Below are 20,768 nucleotides of genomic sequence, written 5' to 3' on the forward strand. Positions count from 1 at the left end.
ACACTAATGATGTAACAGGAGTAAGCTGCTAACATCAGACAAGGTAGAATTCAGACAGAAAGCCTCAAATAAAAGAGCAAAGAATTGGGAGAATTTTTTTTTCTACAGAATGTCTTCTAAGAATATCTTCTAAGGTCATTTGTATTCCCACCTTCATTAGTTTTGGGATTGCTAAAAATAAAACCCTTCTCAGACTGTTCACTAATTAGGTGAAAAAACTAACCATCCAAACAAACCAAAAAAAAGCCCCAGACCTGATAAGCTGCTTCCTGAAATAACCCTTCAATGTTAATATAAAGGGCCAGCTGGCAGAAGATGATAAGGAAGTAGTAATATTTTTAATTGGCACTTATTCTGAATACTTATAATACCAACTACACGAAAAGGTGAAAATTATTCCATGTTAACAAAAAACAAGTTTCTCTTAATTCAGTATCAGAAGGATCCAAAAGTAAAGAAATTACATCGCCACAATTAGAGGTACTTTATTTAAATGAATATTCTTTAAACAATTTGAAAAGAACAACCACATTTCTATGGTGATTGAACTTACTATAACAAATGTGTTTACTGGGAAAAGAAATAAACTTAACTTGATGCCAGTTTCAGTCTAATGAGTAGAACAGACCCCAAATTACATGCTGGGACAGCATGAAGCATAATTTTCTCTTTAGCTGTATGATTTGGTGGTAAATTGACAGAAGACTTGAGTGATAACTTAAAGCTCCCACTAATCTAATTTGTAATTTTGGAAGACTTCACTTTACTGATCCCTTGTATCCTTACTTGTAAAATAAAAGTATCCACTTAAAAGATAACTAATAACCTTTTCTGTTCTAATATTCTGAAGGGTTTTCACTTTTTAGAATCTTTTATTGAGGGGTTCCTGAGTGGCTCAATCAGTTAAGCAGATCTCACGGTTCACTGGATGGAGCTCTGCATCCAGCTCCGTGCTTACAGTGCAGAGTCTGCTTGAGATTCTCTTGTTCCCTCTCTCTGCCCCACCCCTGCTCATTCCCTGTCTCTCTCTCTCTCTCTCTCAAAGTAGATAAATAAATTTTTTAAAAAATGAATCTTTTTTTGAAATATAGATGCTCATAATCCATTATCTTGTGTTACTTCAAAACACTCCTTCCTTAAATTCACAAGATATACATTATAGATCGTACATATTTATATAAGCAAAATATGTAAGTTATATATCTATAATTAAAACAAATTTTCATAAAGTGATACTCTTGTTAAACCTGAAACCCGCTATTTTCTATTCTTTTCTCTTTTGTTGTAACTTTAAAAATATTGCCTTGATCTACTGAGTTAATTTCACAAGATACTAATAGTTTTTGTTCTTCCATTTAACAAAATAGCTACATTTATGCACATCAATAAACCCTGTAATTTATTTAATCTGCATATACTGATAGCTTTTGTAAGGATTAATATATGAATGCTGAACAAACATGATTAAAATATTCCAATTCCTCAAGGAAAGTATGCAACAAAGTTATTACTATAGTTTAATAATGTACCTAGTCTTTAATAAATGGATGAGATAAAGAATGGTAAGCCATCACATGGTGTTTTTACTATTCTATACATCATGTTCTTAACATTATGTAGAAAAACAGTAATTTAGGAGTTAAAAATGTGGGATTCTATCTAAAAGGAGACAGTGTCAGTTAGAAGGATCGGTTCTCAGAGATGAATAAAAGAAGAAAAGAAAGGAAAAGAAAAGAAAAGAAAAGAAAAGAGAAAAGAAAAGCTATTCTGAAGCACACATTGGCACTATTTAAGCAGTGACTGGGGGTTGGGGGGGGAGAGAATTGATTCACTTATTTTCTGAAGTGTTAGTTACTGAATATCTATTACTGAGTTTTTTCTACTTAATAATAATTATTGGGTACTGCTCTAGTTATTGAAGAGTACATTGAAGAAGACAGACAAAAATTTTCCTTAAAGAATTTTCATTTTATTGTGATTAGACATACCCATGTCTTCACATGGTCTTCCCTCTATGCCTATCTGTGTCCTAATCTCTTCTTCCCATAAAAATACCAGTCGTATTAGATTAAGATGCATCTTAGTGACCTCATTTTAACTTAATTACATGTATAAAGACCCTCTCTCCAAATACAGGTACTGACAGTTAGGATTTCCACATATGAATTTTAGATGGACACAATTCAACCCATAACAAAGCCCAAGGTTTTTAATGCTCGTTTATCATGTAAGCACCTGCTGCCTAGTACATATCAAATTTGCAGACGCCCAGACAGAAGGCATATGTCCAGCATAAACCATATTGATTTTATAAGCAGTTTAGGCACAGTGAACCACACTTCATGAATGGCTCAACTACCAAGTTCCCCAACTCCAATCAAGAGAGAACTTTTCAAGTAGGCTTTTCTAAAAAATACCAGTCTCAGGCCAACTGCATTAACTCTTTTGTGCATAGTCAGGCTGACAAATTCAGGTTTTTTTTTTTTAATTTGTGATACATTTTAGGCCAAAAGTATACATATGTTTATTACAATTACTAAATTTTGCATTGATTTAAAAAAAAATACAAAAATTATCTTTTGCAAGTTAGTCCATACTAAGCAACTTGGTCACTACTTTCATTTTTCTTATCCTCCAAACTTACATAATTTTAAAAATAACAGAAAAGTAGTGATTTTGCTTGAAGTTAGCAAAGATTTCAAAATACAAAATCAAAAATAAAGATGGAAGAATCTCCACTGTCTTTAAAACAAGCAAACAAAATTAGAAAAACTAATTTTAGCCATTACTTGAAACCACAGCCTATGAGAAAGATTTATCCAACATAGAAAGAAGATATTAACAGCAGGCACATACCTTATCCAATCTCCATTTGTGGGAGGATAAACCACAGATAAATCACAAAGCAGTGTAATTTCTTGGAAGGAAACATGACAATATCTGTAAGAAAAATAAATGAAATCAACATACTCTTTAATCCAGAAATCTATGTAAAAGGATGATTATAGAATTTTTGTAACAAAAAAAATCAAAAAATTCATAAATAGAAGACTGGTTAAGTAAATAATAGTAATGACAGCATTAAACACCACTTAACTGTAGTTAAAAACTAAATTAAATCAGTGTACTCATATTGAATAATCTTCAAGACATACTGGTCAGTAAAAAATGGAACATGTGAAACATGCTTTATAACATAGATTTGCATATGTTAAGGGGGAAGACTTTCCTCTGTCCTTCAAGGTTCTTCTAGCTTGACTAAATCAAATTGACATGAGACAGATTAACAGGAGAAAATCAAATTTCATAGCATATGTACTAGAAATACACACAGACATGGAAATTCCAAAGTGAGGCAACATGACGTTTATGTGAACTATCATTAGCAGGAAGGTAAAAGGAGATGTTTGGAAACCACAGGTTGCTCTACTATTAAGATCAGTTTCTTAGGTAAGGAGGAATCTCTGCTAATAGCTCTCTTCCTGGTACAAACAGACCAGGGGAGGGAAAGAGATTTTTCCCTCAGATGAGGGGAGGGAAAGAGATTTTTCTGAATCTGCTGTGCTTAGATTGCTTTTAACTCAAAATAATGTTCATGCCAAAGTGGCCCATGAGGCAGGGGGATGCTCTTGGCCCCTACACATATGTATAATGACATACAGACTACTATTGTTTGCTTTTGGGTTGAGAGTCTTAAGATCTTGGAATAAGGGTAAATTATTTTACTTTATATTGTTTCAATGTTTACCCACACATGTTATTACTTTACCACTACAAAATTCTGCCTCCTCTGCCTCTGAGGGACACCAAAATGATTAAATAAATTATTGGAAGGCTGAAATTTGAGGACTATCATAGGAATCAATATCTCTTGGAACTTAAGATAACATAAAGGGTCATATTGATAATTCAGACTAACATCACTCAAAGATTTGACTCCGTATCAAGTTTTAAGTGTCAATTAGATACTAATAATTACAAGGATATATGTCATCATGAGTCACAGGTAAACCAAAGAAGTCTATGACCCCTAGTCTAGTTCCCCAAGTCCTATTATACCACATTGGATACACGTTAATAGATGAGATTTCTATGAGGTTTGCATTTACTTACTTCACTTTCATATAATAATCCATTCAGGTTATAAGACATTTATATTTTACACTGAGAGGGTTACATTGATTATGTAACATTTCCCAACCAGCCATTATCCATAACTCCATATATTCCAGTTTGTTTATCATAAACAAATCTAGACAATTAGGCACATCTTGCTAAAAGCATTCCATAATAAAAAAGTCTATTTTACTAGCAAAAACCTTTGTTGTTGCTGCTGTGCCAATAGGATTGTCATCAGTATGTTTAGAAGGGGATTAATTCAGCTTCCTTGCCTTTTTATCTTTCCCTGGAGCACCCCCAATACAAGAAGAGACTGTATTGCAGACCTGCAACTTAACTTCTTTCTTTCCAGATGACAAGATACTTTGAACATATTGATCAAATATATTTACATTATAATGAGAAGACAGGTGGTTAATTCTTGAAAGCCAAGAAAGAAATTAGAATGTAATTCAAAATGTAGTGAGTTTATATTCTTCTTAAGAACAAAAAATGACTAAAATGGATAAAAATAAAAATAGACTTTGATAAATAGATGAATAGTATCAGTGAATTATTGAAGTATGTAAAGTAGTTTTGAGATTATATCTTTAATATCTGAGACAGAATTGAGGAGAGAAATCAGTACATCAATCCTGCCCCTCATGTCTTATTCAGGCTTGGTCCAGATCATAATGGTACACAGTACAGATAATAAACTATATCATGTGGTAGTTTTATTGTTGGTTTTCTATTATTCCCCCTAATTTTATACTGATGAAGTCTAATGTGAGAAGCACATAATGCATAGTTCATCAAGATTTAAGGGTAGGGGGATCTGGAGAAAGGTGGTCAAAATGTGAAAAGTTCCAGTTATAAGATAAACAAGTGCCAGGGATATAATGTACAACATGATGATTATAGTTAACACTGTGTATAACATATAAGAAAGTTGTTATGTAAGTAAATCCTAATAGTTCTCATCACAAGGAATTTTTGTTCTTTGTTTTCCTTTTTTTTTAATTATATCTATATGAGACAGTAGATGCTAACTAAACTCACTGTGGTAAAAATTTCACAATATATGTAAATCAAACCATCATGCTGCATGCCTTAAACTTTTATTGTGATGTATATCAATTATATCTCAACAAACCTGAGGAAAAATACTTTTGATGTAAGAAATAATTTTATTTAAAAAATGATGAGGAGAAAGAATAATTGTTTGCTGATTAAGAATCCCTTAGAATAGAGCCAATTTCAGAGCTTTAAGATGACACGCAAATTCATTTTTCCAAGCCCAAATTTCCTGTTTGCAAAATGGAGATTGTAATAACTGTCTTACAATGTTAATGAAAGGGTTTCATAATACACACCTTGCTAACTACCTAACACAGTGAATGGTACATCATAAACATTAGTTATCTGTTGTTATGTAAAAAACTGTCCCAAAATTTAATGGCTTAAAACAACAGACATTTAGTATCTCTCAGTTCTTATACTACAGGAATCTGGGCACAGCTTAGCTATGTGCATCTAGTTCAAGGTCTCTCACAAAGCTACAATCAAGCTGTTGGCCAGAGCTGATATTTAAAAAACAAACAAACAAACAAACAAAAACTGTAGCTACTTGACAAATACGGCAAAATTACTCATTTTACTGGATAAAATTTTCCAATAATTTCAAAAATATTTTCTCTCCAAGCATCAAATGTAGACAACATAACCAATCTCATTAATAACAATGATTAGGATTGTGAGGGCAACATATTCCAACAATTAAAATGAAAAGAAAAAATCTTAATAACCAGAAAGTCCATTCCCTCAAATATCTCTATGATTTTAAGCTAGAATACATAGTACAGTGTCTAGTACTATACTTAGCTGGGCAGATTGCCCACCATTTAAATTAATCATGTCCTTCAATCACCATGATCAAATGAAATTTATCCCCAGGATGCATGGATGATTCAACATATGCAAATCAATCTGTGTGACACATCACATTGATAGAATGAAAGAAAAAGAAAAAAAAAACAAATGATTAACACAATGGATGCATAAAAAATATTCAACAAAATTCAATATTCATTCATGATAAAAACTCAACAAATTAGGCATAAAAGGAATATATCTGATATAATAAAGGTCTTCTGTGACAAGACCACAGCTAACATTATGCTGAATGGTGAAAGGATGAAGGCTTTTCTTCTAAGATCAGGAAAAAGACAAGAGTGCCCCCTTTCACCACTCCTATTCTACATGGTACTGGAAGTCCTAGCTAAAGCAATCAGGCAAGAAAAAGTATCAGAATAAAGAAAGGAGCAAAAATGTCTCTATTTGCAGATGACATAATTTTATACATAGAAAATCCCAAAGACCAAAAAACAGTTATGTCTAATCAATGAGTTCAATAAAGTTGCAGTATACAAAATTAATACACAAAGTAGCATTTCTATATACCAACAATTAATTTTCTGAAAAAGAAATAAATAATCCCATTTATGGTAGCATCAAAAACAGTAAAATAACTTGGAGTAAATTCAACTAAAGAATAAAAGATCTCTACACTGAAAACTATAAGACATTGATAAAATAATAGAAGACATAAATAAGTAAAAAGGTATCCCATGTTCATTGACTGGAAGAATTAGTTATTAAAATGTCAATACTACTAAAAGCCATCTGTAGGTTCAATGCAAGCCTTATCAAGATTCAAATGGCATTTTTTTTAAAGAATCAGGGGAAAAAACACTTTTAAAATTTATAAGAAACCACAAAAGACTCCAAATATACAAAGAAATCCTAAGAAAGAAGAATGAAGCAGGAGGTATCACACTTCCTAGTTTCAAGCTATACTATAAACTAAAGTCATCATAATAGTATGGTACTGGTATAAAACAGATAAATAGACCAACAGAACAGAACTGATAGCCCAGAAATAAACCCAAGTATATAAGGTTAACTAATATTTGACAGGGAAGACAAGAATACTCAATGGAGAAAAGACAAGTCTCTTCAATAAATGGTGCTGGAATAATTGGATACTCACATGTAAATGAATAAAACTCAACCCACTCACAAAAATTAACTCAAGTGGATTAAAGATGTAAATGCAAGATCTGAAACCATGAAACTCCTAGGAAGAAGACATAGGAACCAAGTTCCTTGACATGGATCATAGTAATGATTTTTTTGATATGACACCTGAAGAATAAGCAACAAAATAAAAAATAAAACAGGACTACAACAAACTAAAAAGCTTCTACATAGTATAAGTAACTATTAACAACTTAGAAAATGGGAAAAAAAATTGCAAACAATATATCTGTTAAGGGGTTAATATCCAAAACAAAGAACTCCTACAACTCAATAACCAAAAAAAAAAAAAAAAAAAAAATCCAATTCAAAAATGGGAAAAGGACCTGAATAGACATTTCTCCAAAGAAGATATATAAAAGGCCAAAATGTACATGAAAAGATGCTCAATATCACTAGTCATTAGGGAAATGCAAATTAAAACCACAGTGAGATATTAAATCACACCTGTTAAAATGGCCATTAACAAAAAGACCAGGAATAACAAATACTAGTGTGGATATGGAGAAAAGGGAACTCTGTGCACTGATAGCGGAATTTTAAATTAGCACAGCCACTATGGAAAAATAGTATAGGAGATCCTCAAATAACCAAAAATAGAATTACCATATGATCCAGCAATTCTTCTGAAAATATATGCAAAGGTAACAAAAAACACTAACTCAAAATCATGGTTCCACCCTCATACGTACTGCAGTATTATTTACAATAGCCAAGATGTGGAAACAACCTAAATATCCATCAATGGGCCAATGGATGAATGGCTATTTCACACACACACAATGGAACATTATTTAGCCAGAAAAAAGGAAACCCTACCATTTGTGACAACATAAATGGACCTTGAAGGCATTATGCTTAGTGAAATAAGTCAGACAGAGAAAGACAAATACTGCATGATCTCTCTTATAGGTGGAATCTAAAACAACAAACAAAAACACAAAGAAATGAAAAACAATACCACCCCCCCAAACTCGTAGAAAGAGATCAGCCTTATGGTGACCAGAGATGGGGGTAAGGGGAGGGGGAATTAGAGGAAGGTATCAAGGTATATTTCCAGTTTTAAGATAAATAAATAGTAAGGATGTAACATACAGCATGATGACTATAGCTAACATTGCCATATAACACATAGCTAAAATGATATAGAAAAATTATTAAGAGAATAAATCCTAAGAGTTCTCATCACAAGGAGAAAAATTTTTCCCCTTTATTCTTTCATTCTTTGTTTCCTTTTTATTGTATTTATATGAGAAGATGGATGCTAGCTGAACCTACTGTGGTAATCACTTCATAATATATGTGAATCAAACCATCATGCAGTATGTCTTAAGCTTATACAGAACTATGTCAATCATCTCTCAATGAAACTGGGGGAAACTTCTAATTAACTAATTAATTAATTAATTATTTCCCTATTAATGCTACTCAATCAAAGTGATGCTTATAATAAAATTATCACCTATTGAGCATCTCTATAGACCATGCATTTTGCTGTTTTTATCAATTTAACTCATATAATGGCCCTATAAAATAAGAGTTAGCACTATACAAATTTTGGAGCTGAGGAAACTAAAGCCAAGAGTTGAAATAAATAGAATTTAAATCCCAAGTCTACACTATTAATACTGTACTACGTATTCCTGTTGCCTTTTACTATCATGGAATTTTCCCTACCTGTGACTGGCTACCTTAAATTTTATGTTATTCTCAACTGAAAGCTTAAACTGTACATAATGTTTGAACATTACTTTTTATTTAATATTTCACTATGATTCATTTGTGTTATCATCTAAAATATATATATTGAGAATATAAGAACAATTTTCCCAATTGATATTTAATTTGGTACCCTTCTTTCTGCATGGTCTGCACCACTTAACAAATCAGGAATATGTATTTAATATCAGCTTTTCATCATCAAGATAAACATAATATTAAAAAATAATAATTCAAGTGTAAAGTATTTAAATGGGTAGGATACTGGCAAAGAGATATACTTTATAATATGAAAAGATACTGTGTAGTCCTTACCAGACTCTGGTGTGTGTGTGTGTGTGTGTGTGTGTGTGTGTGTACGCACTATTTAGCAATTACTAAAACGTAATCAAGAAATGAGCAGCCTGAATGCCTAGCACAGTGCTGGGCACTGCTGACCCAGGGGATCCAAGCAATGTAACTCTCATCAAAAGCACCTAGAATCTTATTAAGGGCCTAAGACCCACAGAGAGTCATCAAGTAATGAGAGATAAGGGCTAGGCAATAAAAAATCAGGTGCTAATTTGTTCTGCTGTAGAGGTAGTATTATACTAGTGATAGGGACAAAATTTCTCTTACCACATTTTTTAATATAATTTCCATTTTCTCTTTTGTAAAGATGATAATTATTTGAAAAAAAAATCTAAAACACCAGCAAATAAGTTATTTTACAGAAATATAGAAAAGCAGTTAACATTTGATAGATTATATATATTCAGAGGATGGTTTACTTCAATATTTGAGTCAGTTCTGTTGGCAATAGGAGGCATGTTTAATCAGAGGCAGTAACTAATCAAAAGTTAAGTAAGCTTTTACCTATCAAAAACAGACCACTGTAGAAAGTATATGAGGGTGATACTCATTTATTCTTTTTGCCTACATTTACCGAATCAGTTATGGGAGGTTAGATAATACCATTCTATCTCTATACGTTTTGGAATCATTTAGAAACTTATATACATCAGGATGATTCTGATATCTATAATTTTGTAATTTCTAGACAAATTCTTATTTTGAGTCCTCTGTCAAATCAATTATCCCAATAAAGCCTTTTTTGACATGTCAATATGTCATATTTTCTCCATTAGCAGGACATTCTGTAACTTTCTGTACTTGGTTGAATGGCAACACCCTAAAATTTAGTCCACTCAGAACCTCAGACTATGAAATTATTTAGAAATAGAGAATTTGCTGATGCAGTCTGGTTAAGATGAGGTCATACTGCATTAATGTGGGCTCTGATCCAAGGATTAGTATCCTTAGAAAGTATTATACTAGTGAAGATTTGAAAAGCACACTAATGTTTAACCCTTCTTGATGCTGAAACCCCAAGACTTCCATGTAAAAAGCTTGATCTAACCACCTGGAGTATGAAAAGAACATCTGTACAGAGTGGTCCAACACTCCCAACCACTCCACCATCCTAGCTGAGGCCCTGGCCGGACATGTGAGTGAAGCCACCTGGATTATTCAGCTCTGTGTGGGCCAACACAGAAGACCCCGAAGTTCATGAAACTTCAAACACATGCTCCTCTGTCATCTCTAAGAATACAACAAATTCTTCTTCAAACATAATTATCATGGGCTTTCTCTTCTCTATTCTTACTTTCTAACTGCTATCCATATAAAAAGAACTTAACCTGTTGGATGGGTTTTTTTGGGGAATTAATTTACTTTTCTGATTTAACTGTTCTTCTCTAAAATTCAAGATTATCTACTCTTGTCAGCTTCACCATAACAATCATCCCTCCAACTCTATTGTTTTTAAAGTAGGTGAGATGAGGAAGAAACCAAAGTTATTACAATGTTGCCTCAAATCCATTCTTTCCCCTTTATTCTTATAGATTCCTTATTTCAGGACTTCAGTGTTTCTTGCCTATGTAACTACACATAGTGAAATCTCTCAGGCCTTCTAACCCCAGAAATCCATTCCCCATATTGTCGCCAGAATAATCTTCTAAATTGAGAATTTGCTTAAAACGCTTTGATGGGGGGGGGGGGGGGCCTGGGTGGCTCAGTCGGTTAAGCATCCGACTTTGGCTCAGGTCACAATCTCACGGTCCGTGAGTTCGAGCCCCGCGTTGGGTTCTGTGCTGACAGCTCAGAGCCTGGAGCCTGCTTCGGATTCTGTGTCTCCCTCTCTCTCTGCTCCTCCCCCATTCATGCTCTGTCTCTCTCTGTCTCAAAAATAAATAAACATTTAAAAAAAAAAAACGCTTTGATGGGTTCTCATTCATGTATGCCTAAGTCAAGACAACAAAAATATACTGGGGGCTCACTAAATGCTTGCTAGGCACTATACTAAGTGTTGTACATAAATAAGTGTGTGAATAAACCAATAGCTGCTTTCAAGGAGTTTCCATTCCCTTAAAGGGAGACTGACAGGTAAAGAGATATTTTTGATGTAATATGAAAAGTGCTAAAATGGAGGAAAGCACAGAGGAAGCAAATTTGGCCAAAGCTTAGAATGTCAGAAAAACTTTGTAGAGATGATGACACTTCAGCAGTCCTGTGACTGTGAATCCCAAGACCTGTGAATATGTGTTTCATGGCAATGAGGAATTAAGATTGCTAATGGAAATACGGTTGCTAATCAGCTGACCTTAAAATAAAGAAATTATTGTAGGTCATCTAGATGAGCCTAATATAATTAACAGATTTTTAATTATAGAGAGGGAGGCAGAGGTCTGATCAGAGAGACAACTGAAGATGCTATGTGCTGGATTTGAAGTGGGAGAAAGGGAAAGCTTCTAGAAACCATAAAGAGGTAGGTCGTAGATTGTGTCCAACAGCCTCTAGAAGAATGCAGCCTTGCCAACACCTTGTTTTCAGCAGAATGAGATTCATTTCACGCTGCTGACCTCAATTATTGTAAGATAATACCTTTGTATTGTTTTAAGCCACAAAGATTGTGGTAATTTGTTACAGCAGCAAGAGAAAACTACCACAGGGCCAAGTCACAGAGGCTGTTATATGCTTTGTTAAGTCTTAGGGCAATTGGAGATTTACTACAGAGGAGAGAGATGGCATCAGATAGCACTTTGATAAAAGATGGATTGCTGGGGTAAAGGTGGCAGAGAGATAAGGCTGTGGCTATCACACAGACAAAAGAATGATGAGTGGCTTAACTGAGGGAGTAGTGTACAGGTGGATAGGACAGGTCCAATTAATTTCAGTGATAAAATCGTTAGGACTACGAGATCAACTGAATGTGGGGAATATGGGGAAAGTTAAGTATCTAGTACTATTTCTCAGTTTCTGGCTTGGGTAGATACTGATATTGTCACTGAGATGGGAAATGCAGGAAAAATAGGGCATTGGCTTTGTCCTGTTTTGGTAAGGGGATGGGTTGAGATTTGAGTACGTGGAATTTGAGACGATTGCGAGACATCTATGTGGAGAGGGGCAGTGGACTGTATCTTAAAATCAGAGTTCAAATTTAGGAGTACTTTGCATATGAGTGCCCATAAAACAAATAGAACAGATGTAAAACTAGTGTATTGATTAAGAAACTGCCTCTGGGGCCATTATTAAATAGTAATTATAATTCTTCTTTAACCTTTGCGGAAAAAAGAGGCAACTATTGGGAAGGCTGTTAGAAAGATTAAATGTGGTGAGTGTTTAGCACAGTACCTAGAGTTAGTACGTTAGTAAATAGTAGGTATTATTACTAAATAGCCCAGAAATAAGAAAGAACAACAGTGGGTTAAAGAATATTAAAGGTCTAAATCCACATTGCTGACAAATCAGATACAGTCTGGGCCTTCAAAGTACTTCTAGTCTAGTTAGCTCCTTGAAGGAAGGGGCCAAATTTCACTCACCGCCATATCCTCAGTGCTCCACTCACTGATGGGCCCAAGGAGTCAGGTATTTTATAAATTCTGGCTGGATGGTTGACGGGAGGAGAAAGAGGGATCACGGAGAAAGCAAGGGAGTCAGAAAGAAGGAGGGAGTAGGAGAGTGAGGGAAGAGAGCTAGAAAGAAAGGAGGAGACTAGAGGGAGGACAGGAGAAAGGCAGTGAGCCTCGAAGGAAGTCAAAGGACCTTATGTGAACCTGGAGTGGGAACCTGGGGACGGAGTGCGATCACAGTGTCCGTAAGGAGGCACATATAGAAAACCAGGCCTCTGTCCCTACAGTGGGCTGTACAATCACTCCTGGATTTTGTGTTTTGCCCTGTTACTCCACTTCCCCTCCCCCACCGCCACCCCCACCCCCACTAATGCCCCCCCTCCCCCAACCCGGGCCAAACCATAGCTTTTTGGAGGCCAGGAGAAATTAGACAGCTTTCGAAGTTTGGGTTTTTGTTTGGTATGACTGAGGGGTACTGGTTTGAGAGAGAAATGGTACACTGTGACTCTCAGACCAGGCCCCTGGGACCGACTTCCCGGAGCCTGGGACGCTCACGCAGCAAGCACCTCGGGGAGGGCTCCACCCTTCCGGCGCTTCCAAGTTGGGAGCCTCGAACGCCACGAGGGTGGGGCCTCGCGGACGCGGGGTACTGACCATTCTGGATCCAGTCGCGACGGAGGGACGACGACGGGGAAAGGGGTGCGAAGGAAGGACACAGGAGAGGGCGGCTGAGGGTAGAAGGGCCCGGGGCTGGCGATGGAGCTGTACCTCAGCGCCTGTTCTAAGGCTGCCAGCGTCGCTGCCACCAAGACGGCCACCAGTGGCCTAGCCTCGGAGAGCCAGCAATGCGGAGACGTGAGTAGCAGCCAGCCCGGCGTCGTGGTCCTTGGCCCGGGCTTCTGGCCCTGTGGGGCGGGGGCAGGGATAGCCACCGACCGGTCTCGCGATTCCTAACCGCCCGCTTCTGGCGCCCTCGTGCGGCGCGGCCGGTGGTGGTGGCTTGGGTTGCTGGCCACAACTGGCTGTGGCTCTGGGGGCGAAGAGTGGGCGGTGTCCGGGGGAGCGGGAGGTCTTCAGGGCTGTCTGGTACGGCGGGACCCTTCGACCTTGACCGTAAGAGTTCATTTGGTTGGAGTAGGAGTACATTGGCCTAATACCTAAAAGGAAAGACCAAACTCTCTCAATTGCATCTGACAGGGCGTGCACAAAACCCACTTTCCAGGGGTCGGAGCGGGTCAACTACTGGATCTGCCTCTTGGGGTCAAGTTGCCTATGATCCCAGGAAGCAATACTTTATACTATACTACGAAGTTAGGTGAAAAGGTAAAGTAATTTTTAATTGTCTTACATTGGTTTTCTTTGCCCTTTGCTACTTGCTGTTAGATACAGGAACTACATCATACAAAGTCCATTAAGGGAATCTGCACTGATATACAGACGAAAAAGATAGCCAACCCCATATCTAACCTAAGATATTGCTTAGGATGCCTATCAGGCAACTTCATCTGTATAGTTTGAACAGAATCGTGGGCTAGAAAGTTTAGATTCTTAGCTCTGTCTTAATTTATAATTTATGGAACCATATTAACATGTCTTTATACTATCACTTTACATCTACTTATTTAGTGAGGTTTTATTGCAAACATATTTGGTTGAGAGGGGGAAGGTTATCAGGGATAGCTGGATATTTGATTGTGTTATGATTTTAACCAATAATAACTTGGACAAAACTCTAATTACAGAACAATTTCCTACTATTTTATTTTGAGTTGCATTCTATTTCATATACTAAGTGAGAAAGAAATGAAGTTGAAATGAGTTGACATGTTCAGTATTTAACTAATGACTGCATGATTTGCCCCAACTTCCTCATCCAGTTTTTTCCTCCAATCCAAAGCCTCAGCTTTTTCCACTTGGGGTCTTTTATACCTACTCACACATACTACATTAGTATTTCTGTGCCTTTGTTCCTTTGTTCTGTGCCTTGTCTCCCAAACCTGGCATATTCTTTCTTCTTCTGCCCAGTCTATGAATCTGAACCATCTTTCAAGATTCTTTCTGAAGTATGATAGCCCCCAATTAGCTGTATTTCCTTAAAATTTGCATTGCTCTTGGTTTATATAGTTTCACTCAACAGTATAATTTTATGTTTATAATTTAAATCATACTGGGGTATAGTATGCTTCTCTCAAACTCTTTCATATTTTTAGTCCTCCATACCTCTACCCTCAAACCTCCCCAGCCTTTGACCCAGTAACTAATGCTGAAGAAAGTTCAGTGCATTCTTTTTCAGTGGTTCTTTGATCAATATTGAAAAAAAAATTATGAGAAAGAATTCTGAGTGACCCCGTGCCCTTCTTCTATCTATGATGTCATCAGAAATAAGCCTCCCCCCCCCCCCGAAAAAAAGGGGGGGGACCTGGGTGGCTCAGTTGGTTAAGTGTCCAACTCTTGGTTTCAGCTCAGGTCATGATCTCACAACTGGTGAGTTCAAGCCCTGCATCTGGCTCTGTGCTGACAGCAAGAGCTTGTTTGGGATTCTCTCTCTCCTTCTCTTTCTGCCCCTCCCACTTCATGATTCTCTCTCTCTCTCTCTCACTCTTTCTCTCTCTCTCTCTTTCAAAATAATTTTAAAAAAATGAATAAGGTCCCTTGGTATTTGATACTTGCCTAATAAACAGCTTTAACCTTACTGATCTTAATAAACTTATTTCTTAAAGTAAGTTTTGTTTTGGGGTATCTGGCTGGTTCAATTGTTAAACGTCCAGCTTTGGCTCAGGTCATGATCTCACAGGTTCATGGATTTGACCCCCACATTAGGTTCTGTGCTGACAATGTGGACCCTGCTTGGGGTTCTGTCTCTCCCTCTCTCTCTGCCCCTCCTTGCTCATGCTTTCTCTCTCCCTCTCTCAAAATAAATGAGCTTAAAAAAAAAGTATGTTTTTTTCTGGAAAATATCTAATTTTTCTTTTTAAAAACAAATTTCTTCTATTAGAACTAACTATGCCACCTCGCACTGTTAGACTTAGTCACATCCAAACAAACTAGCTTTCCTAAAACATGCTTGAAACCTCTAATATCCCTTCTGTAGGCTAAGTGTAAACTTAGCCCTGTCTATTGTTTGCTTATTCAAATATATTGTTTGCTGAATTACCATTTCTGTCAAATAGTAATTCACTTGTCAATTACTTTTTTAAAATGTGTCCTCTCTATATTCTTTATTATATTCATTTCCCCCAAACTATCTTCATTTAATCATAATTAGGCACCAGACTGTTTCCCTGGAGAATGACTTTGTGAGATCCTTCTTTTTCTTTCAGTACAATCTCCTCCATAAACTGGTGCTTTATGTTTATACTTTTAGTTTGTATGTGTGTGTGTGTGTGTGTGTGTGTGTGTGTGTTTAAGGGAAACTAATCACTTTAATTGACAACAGAATGGTTACGCTGGCTCCAATGAATGGATATGTCTAAAAGGTGTTCTTTGTTTACAGGTCAGTAGCCCAAGTTTGGTCTTGAGAAATATACTGCCATTCCAGCTAATGTTCAACATCTCTTAGATGTTAACATCTTTAAAAAAAGATGTCAGTATCTTAGAAAAATATGATCGGTCCACTCCTTGACTCATGATTGTTGATTGTTCCCCTTACAGGAAAGATATGGTCTTTATATCTGGTCTCACTGAATTCAAAACATTGTCCAATGGGATTCTTTTCTTTGCCTCCTCAGAGAAGCATTGGTAACTGGGGAATTCTGCTTTATGATTTAGGGCCTTGGAAGAAATTGAAGCCTGGTGTCAAACAAGAGGTCAAAAACTTATCAAGGAGGCTTTTAAATGGAAAAGGAAAGCTAGCATCCTATCAGGTTCCCGCAGCCTGCCCCTTTGCCCACATATGAAACATCCTCCCACCTACCTTAAAGGAGTTCTTTATAGGGTCCCACCCGGCCAGGCTCAATAGTGTTTGGAATCTGACTGTGGTGGCTACTGCCAGACTGAACACAGAGGTCACAAATTGGTACCTGCAGGCAGATCTGGGTTGGTGCACAGTGTGTGGGGTCTTATCAGTCAGAACTGAAGGCCCCAAGCAGCACAGGCGCTCTCAGGGTCCCACATCTTACGCACATTCCAGTTGCCTTTCACTTGAGACAACTCCTGCTTTGACAGTACTTTAGACTAGAACTTCCATTTTTCTGGGCAAGAAAACTTAAAGGAAAGCAGAAAGAAAGAATGCAAAGGCAATATCAGGACAACTTCCACACCCACTTATATCCTCCACTTTTTCCCTTTGAGAAATTCCCCCATAACCCATTATCCCACCCTGCCATTGAAAAATGGACTAAGAACTCACACACAAGACAATCCACCTCACTTTGGTAATGTAATTTATAAATGAGAGTAGATAATTCATCTGTTTTCTCTAAAGTAACAGAGAAACATGACTGTTAGCTGATATTTTCCTTCTTTTATATGCTAATGATTATTGTATAAGGTGGTATTTGGTCTTTACACATATGAAGAAACTTCAGTCTTATCAAGATCTATTTTTTGACGTTTATTTATTTATTTTTGAGAAAGAAAGAGAGAAAGGTAGCAAGTATGAGTTGTTGGTCGGGGGGGGGAGCAGAGAGAGAGGAGGGAGACAGAGAATCTGAAGCAGGCTGTGCACTGTTAGCACAGAGCCCAATGCGGGGCTTGAACTCACAGACCATGAGATCATGACCTGAGCCTAAGTCGGACACTTAACAACTGAGCCACCCAGGTACCCCATTATCAATATCTTTTATAATTGGTTTTTCAATATGTTGAACTTTGTAAGACCTTGATTTTTTTCCTAACTGTAGGATTCAGGGATCGTTGGGTTTCTTGCCTTAGATAAGACCCCCAATACAAAATAACTCTTTAATCCATTATCTTTAAAATCTGATTTTTACTCCTACTATTTTTGTTAAAGCTGTTTCTGGAGAGTGTTATGCTAAGTGAAATAAGTCATACAGAGAAGGACAGATTCCATATGTTTTCACTCCTATGTGGATCCTGAGAAACTTAACAGAAGACCATGGGGGAGGGGAAGAAAAAAAAATGGTTAGAGAGGGAGGGAGCCAAAACATAAGAGACTCCTAAAGACTGAGGACAAACTGAGGGTTTATGGGGGGTGGGGAGAAGGGTGGGTGGGTGATGGGTATTGAGGAGGGCACCTGTTGGGATGAGCACTGGGTGTTGTATGGAAACCAATTTGACAATAAATTTCATAATAAAAAATAAAAATTAAAAACAAAAAAGCTGTTTCCATGAATCTTCATAAAAGACTTCTATTTTCTTCATTTTCAGTTTATTGATATATAATCACAATATTATCCCTTTATACTTTAAATGAAGTGAGTACATTGACCTGGAAGAGGGAGGAGGAAAAGAAAGTTTTAGCTTTCTTTATACATTAAAACAAATTTTATCCTATTCCCTTTCTTTCCTTTCCCTTCTTTCTTCTCTGGCTCAGGGCCAAGGACTGATGGAGATCAGAGAAGGAATTAATTGAATGAGAGTAGGTTTTTAGAATAGGATCATGTGGAGAAAAGAGGGAGAGATAATAAATTTATGTTACCTAATCCAAGGCTTTTCTGTTGCTGATTTTTCTCCACACCAGATTCTTCATGCATGCTTTACTTTCGATGAACAGTGTAGTCATTTCGATAGGTTAACATTTAAAAGTGAATTTCATTAGTTTTACCTTTATAATATTTTTAAATCTGTGTTTACAGCTTTTTCGACCTTCTTACGGTTTTAACCTGACTGATCCTTACTGTCGACTTTTGGAAAACCAATATAAAAGTCTCCATGATCCACATTTAAGAGCATACTATAAGCGCAAAGATATCCTGAGAAGATTAAAGAAGGGTGGCTATATCACCAGCAATAATAAAGTGGGTTGAAGATTAATTCTTTTTAATCATTGCAAATTTCTAAGACTTGATAAGGCTTGCTTCTGTACCTTACAGCGGGGTGTGGGGGGGGGGGGGGGTCTGTATCACCTTTAATTTGGTCAGAAGAAATACTTAATGGGAAATTTCATAAATTACTCAGTATTTGGGTCAAAGGAAATCAGACAATCGCTTTTTTCTAAATGAAACTACTTCTTCCCTCACCTTTTTTCTTTATACCATCAAAAGATGATTACCAAATAATTTGGGGAGGTAAAGGTAATTTTCCCAATTGTATCATAGTCCTCTTTCTCTGCCTCTAATGTCACTATATGCTTGTCAAGGATTATGTCCCATACACTTTTTAAAAACTTGAGACAAAATAGGAACCTAGCAAAATCAGTCTGATGGAATATTGATGGACTATATTCTTACTGGGGCTGAACATTTTTATTACATTGGTCTTTTAATAACTCCAGTTGTGGGTACTAAATCCTCTATCATGGCATAATGCATATTAATAAAGTAATGGTTTGGAAAAGATATTTCCTCTGGGTTAAAAATTATAGAGAGATCCTGCTTGAAAAATTGTTAGCATTTTATTACTCTTAATACCAAAATATTATCAAATGGTATTCCATTACTGTTTTTTCCTCCAGAAAGTAATTGTTAATGATTTTTAAATATTTGTATTCATATATTTTTGTTGTTATTATTTTGTTTTGTTTTTTAGATTGTATGTACCTTGAGGGAATTGAATAAGTACAGGCAATATCTTACCAGTTTAAAATTAGACTTTGAAAGAAACTATATGAGAGATCAAGTAAGTTAAATACTTAATATGGTTTCTTTACCTAGGATTTGGAAGAAAGCTTTCTTTGTATGCAAAATATTTTCTTTTAATATTTTTACCTTTAATTTTGACAAACTACTTTTTCCAAATAAAATTTCGAAGAGGAATAAATAATATTTTGTGACCAACACAGTTGCTATATTGAGCTAAAAAAAAAGGGACCAAGTCATCTATTAATATGCCTGTGGTAGCTTACATAATTTAGTAATAATTTAGCAACTCAGACATGTCACTTCTACCTGAGCGAGGACCAATAGGAAGAGTCTATTGGGCTAGCAAGATTCTTCATCTGGAACCCCCAAAACAGTGGGAATAACAGGAGAGGAAGTATATGATAGTTATAATGTCCTACAGGTGACTCAAGAAACATGTACATTGTGTATGTGTACCCACACACATGCAGCTGTGTTCATTCAATAAAAAATGTTATTAAAGGTGAAGTGGAATGCCTTGATGTAGAATAAGTGGGTATAGATAGTGACTTCCTTTCAATTTTTGACTCAAAGTTTGTGTGAGAGTGTGTGCACACATGCACATGTGCATGAGTGAATTCGGGTTTTAGGCTCGAGTGAGTTGGATAAAAATGAGAAATGTATGTGTATGTGTACTTTCACAAATTTATGTTCAAAGGTTAAGAGTTGTAAAAGAATGATAATGACTTCTCTATACTATTAAATGTTCTATATTTTCCCCAATTTCTCTCCTATGCCTAGAGCTTCTCTTCCCCTTCTTTCTTATTTTCACTTAACTTTTTCAGAATAAGTAGAAAAATATGATGAAATATTTATCATTTATTTTCCGAGAAAGACATCTTTATTTTGGGTCAGTTGTCCATGTCTATAATAGGTTTAAATGCAATTAAACAGAAGCAGCTATTCACAAAGTACTAAGCACTAAATAAAAAGGCATATCGTAGGACAGTTTTATTTCTGAAGAATGCAAAAAGATTTTGTATACATATATATGTATATCTATCTATATTCACATTTATGTACATATATGTCTATGTGTGTATATATGACATACTTTTTTCAATAGGAAATGCTTGCAAAGCAAGTAAATAAACTACAGGAAAACAATCAAATACCTAGACGTTCTGATGTTGCACGGTTCCAAAATTGGTTGTTACAGGAAGACACCCAATCTATTAAGGACCAGGAACAATTAATAAGGAACAGGTAAGATTGAAGTTAA

General features: G+C 36.1%; 1 protein-coding gene and 1 long non-coding RNA gene across 5 annotated transcripts in view; one reads left to right on the forward strand and one right to left on the reverse strand.

Moving 5' to 3' along the window:
* Window positions 1-13,534, reverse strand: part of LOC122226360 — a 30,494-nt gene extending 16,960 nt beyond the window's left edge. Inside the window, exons 1-2 of the long non-coding RNA XR_006205593.1 lie at window positions 13,461-13,534; window positions 2,857-2,940 (exon numbers count right to left, since the gene is read on the reverse strand). This is a non-coding gene — a long non-coding RNA (uncharacterized LOC122226360). The remainder of the gene's footprint in view (window positions 1-2,856; window positions 2,941-13,460) is intronic.
* The window catches only part of FSIP2 (fibrous sheath interacting protein 2), a 99,448-nt gene continuing 92,148 nt past the window's right edge, over window positions 13,469-20,768 (forward strand). For 3 of the 4 annotated variants that reach the window (XM_042949375.1, XM_042949378.1, XM_042949379.1), the window contains exons 1-5: window positions 13,469-13,661; window positions 14,004-14,129; window positions 18,563-18,724; window positions 19,455-19,544; window positions 20,613-20,752. In XM_042949375.1, the coding sequence (XP_042805309.1) occupies window positions 13,563-13,661; window positions 14,004-14,129; window positions 18,563-18,724; window positions 19,455-19,544; window positions 20,613-20,752 (617 nt within the window). In that variant the 5' untranslated portion in view covers window positions 13,469-13,562. The remainder of the gene's footprint in view (window positions 13,662-14,003; window positions 14,130-18,562; window positions 18,725-19,454; window positions 19,545-20,612; window positions 20,753-20,768) is intronic. The other variant, XM_042949376.1, reaches the window with a different exon arrangement.

Source organism: Panthera leo, chromosome C1 (genome assembly GCF_018350215.1).
Source record: "Panthera leo isolate Ple1 chromosome C1, P.leo_Ple1_pat1.1, whole genome shotgun sequence".
Taxonomy (NCBI): Eukaryota; Metazoa; Chordata; class Mammalia; order Carnivora; family Felidae; genus Panthera; species Panthera leo.